This window comes from Aptenodytes forsteri, unplaced genomic scaffold, assembly GCF_000699145.1.
Source record: "Aptenodytes forsteri isolate BGI_AS27 unplaced genomic scaffold, ASM69914v1 Scaffold66, whole genome shotgun sequence".
Taxonomy (NCBI): Eukaryota; Metazoa; Chordata; class Aves; order Sphenisciformes; family Spheniscidae; genus Aptenodytes; species Aptenodytes forsteri.
The window spans coordinates 661,851-664,080 of NW_008795131.1; the positions used below are offsets into that span (position 1 = coordinate 661,851).

The 2,230-nt window shown below is 67.4% G+C and overlaps 1 protein-coding gene across 1 annotated transcript in view; it reads right to left on the bottom strand.

The window, feature by feature from the left end:
- The window catches only part of MYO18A (myosin XVIIIA), a 47,549-nt gene that overhangs the window by 31,842 nt on the left and 13,477 nt on the right, over positions 1 to 2,230 (bottom strand). The window contains 2 exon segments of the mRNA XM_009278315.1: positions 32 to 122; positions 201 to 377. Coding sequence (XP_009276590.1) covers positions 32 to 122; positions 201 to 377 — 268 coding nt within the window.

Below are 2,230 nucleotides of genomic sequence, written 5' to 3' on the forward strand. Positions count from 1 at the left end.
CGGCTCCCCCCCCCGGCCCCCCAGCATGTACCTGTTGAGGAGGGAGATGAGGAGGGTGAAGAGCTCGGAGTACAAGCCGGCCGCCATGCCCTCCAGGCACTCCAGCGCCGTCAGCTTGGGACCTGGCCAAGGCAACCCTGAGTGTCCCCAGCCCGGTGTCCCTCGGGGCCACCCGCTGCCCCCGCCATCCCTCACCCTACCTGTGCCGCCGTCGCCCAGGGGGGGCTCGTCGGGGCCCTGCCGGAAGGAGGTGGATCGCTGCAGGGTGCCCTTGGGCTGGTGCTTGAAGATGGAGGAGGAGAGCTCCTCCAGGCTGCAGCCCAGCAGGTAGGCGGCTTTCTGAGCCCACTCGTGCCGTGCAAACTGCTTCCTCCCGGCTGGAGGGTGGAGAAGGGGGCTCAGCATCGGCCAGGGCATCCCCCCAAATGGGGGGCATTTCCAGCCAGACCTGGGACAGTCTCAGGGTCCCCCAGAGTAGGCTGGGGGTGCTGTGCACAGTGGGAGCACGTGGCTGGTGCTGGAGGGCCGGGAAGCGTGTTTTGGGGTCTGATTAGAGGAGATGGGGGGGTGAACGGCTTCGTGTCTCTGCAGGGCTGAGCCCAGAGCCGCGCCGTGGGGTAGGAAGCAGGGGTCACCCCTCGCCACCACTGCCCGGGGACCCCTGGGGCCTGCGACAGCGTGGGGCTCTGAGCTGCCCCAGCACGAGGACACATCCCTGCTCGGCCACATGCACCGAGCAGCCCCGCCATGACGCGGCAGGACAGACCGTGGCTGCTGGACGTAAGCACATGGATGCCGGGGGAGGGCAGGGGAGGTGGGAGCAGGTTAATGGTGACACGCAGGGACATGACAGTGGGAAGGCGGTGGCACGTGGGAGGGGGAAGCCAGGGACATGCACAGAGAATAAGACTTTACCTTCGTCGGCGTCTGCATTGCAAAAGGGCAGCATGCACCATGCAAACAGAGACAGGGGTTAGAAACAACGGCACGCAACAGCACGGACACATGGCATGGGGATGCCCTCCTGCCGAAACACGCCACGTGCAGGCACCGCCACGCTACGCACGCGCCAAGCCCGGCCTCCCCCCGGGCATCGCTGTAGTGAGATGCTGTGACCCAGCATGGGGGCCCTTCCCCTGCGAGCCCCAGCTGCACCGTGGGCACTGGTGGGGAGCAGCTCAGCTCTGGCCCGGAGCGTGGGGAGCCGCTGTCGGATCCAGCCCGGTACAAGTGTCAAGGGGCCAAGGAAATGGGGGCTGGTGCGGCTGAGCTGGCTCTGAGCATCCCCAGTGTCCACGAGATGCAGGGGAGGCTCCAGGAGCAGCACAGAACTGGGGCTGGGATGCTCCCCCCGAGCAGGATCTGGGGTTCCCCCCCAGCAGGCCCCCATGAAGAGGCTCCTGAGCTGCCCAAGCATCCTGCTGCGGTGGCTGCAGCGCGGGGCCCTGCTGCCCTCTAGTGCCGTGAAGCACCCCCTGGGCCAGCACTGCACCCCGCTGCGCCCCTGAGACCCCTCCAGTCTCTCCCTCCCCATCCCCGACTCAGCTTTTCCCCCGGTGCTGCAAATTCCCTCGGTGCAGCCACCAGCTCCAGGTGCCCATTTTGGGTGTGCCATGCCCAGGCCCTCCCGCCAGCGTGCAGCACCACGGGGCCTTCCAGCACCGTGGGGGGAAGGTGAAGCCCCAGGGGGAGAAGAGCAGCCCCACGAAGCTGAATTCACCGCCCCCAGGGACGGAGAGTGAAGCTGGTGCCCGTCAGAGCAAGCCCTGCAGCCCACGGTGAGCTCTGGATGCCGGGGCAGCCCTGCCCCACACCACCAATGGTGCCAAGAGGACCGGGTGGGGGAGTCCTGATGGGCAGCAGGCAAATTTGGGGCTGCCAGGACCCAGCTGGGGGTCAGGGTTGGTCCCGGCACACCAGCAGCATCCCAAGCCCCCATTTCAGCCCCAAAACCAGCACCGCGCGGCACCACCCGGAGCAGAGCCCCCCGTGGCTCTGATTACCTGCCCCACACCACCAATGGTGCCAAGAGGACCGGGTGGGGGAGTCCTGATGGGCAGCAGGCAAATTTGGGGCTGCCAGGACCCAGCTGGGGGTCAGGGTTGGTCCCGGCACACCAGCAGCATCCCAAGCCCCCATTTCAGCCCCAAAACCAGCACCGCGCGGCACCACCCGGAGCAGAGCCCCCCGTGGCTCTGATTACCGGCTCCGTCTCCCCGTGGCTCTGCGG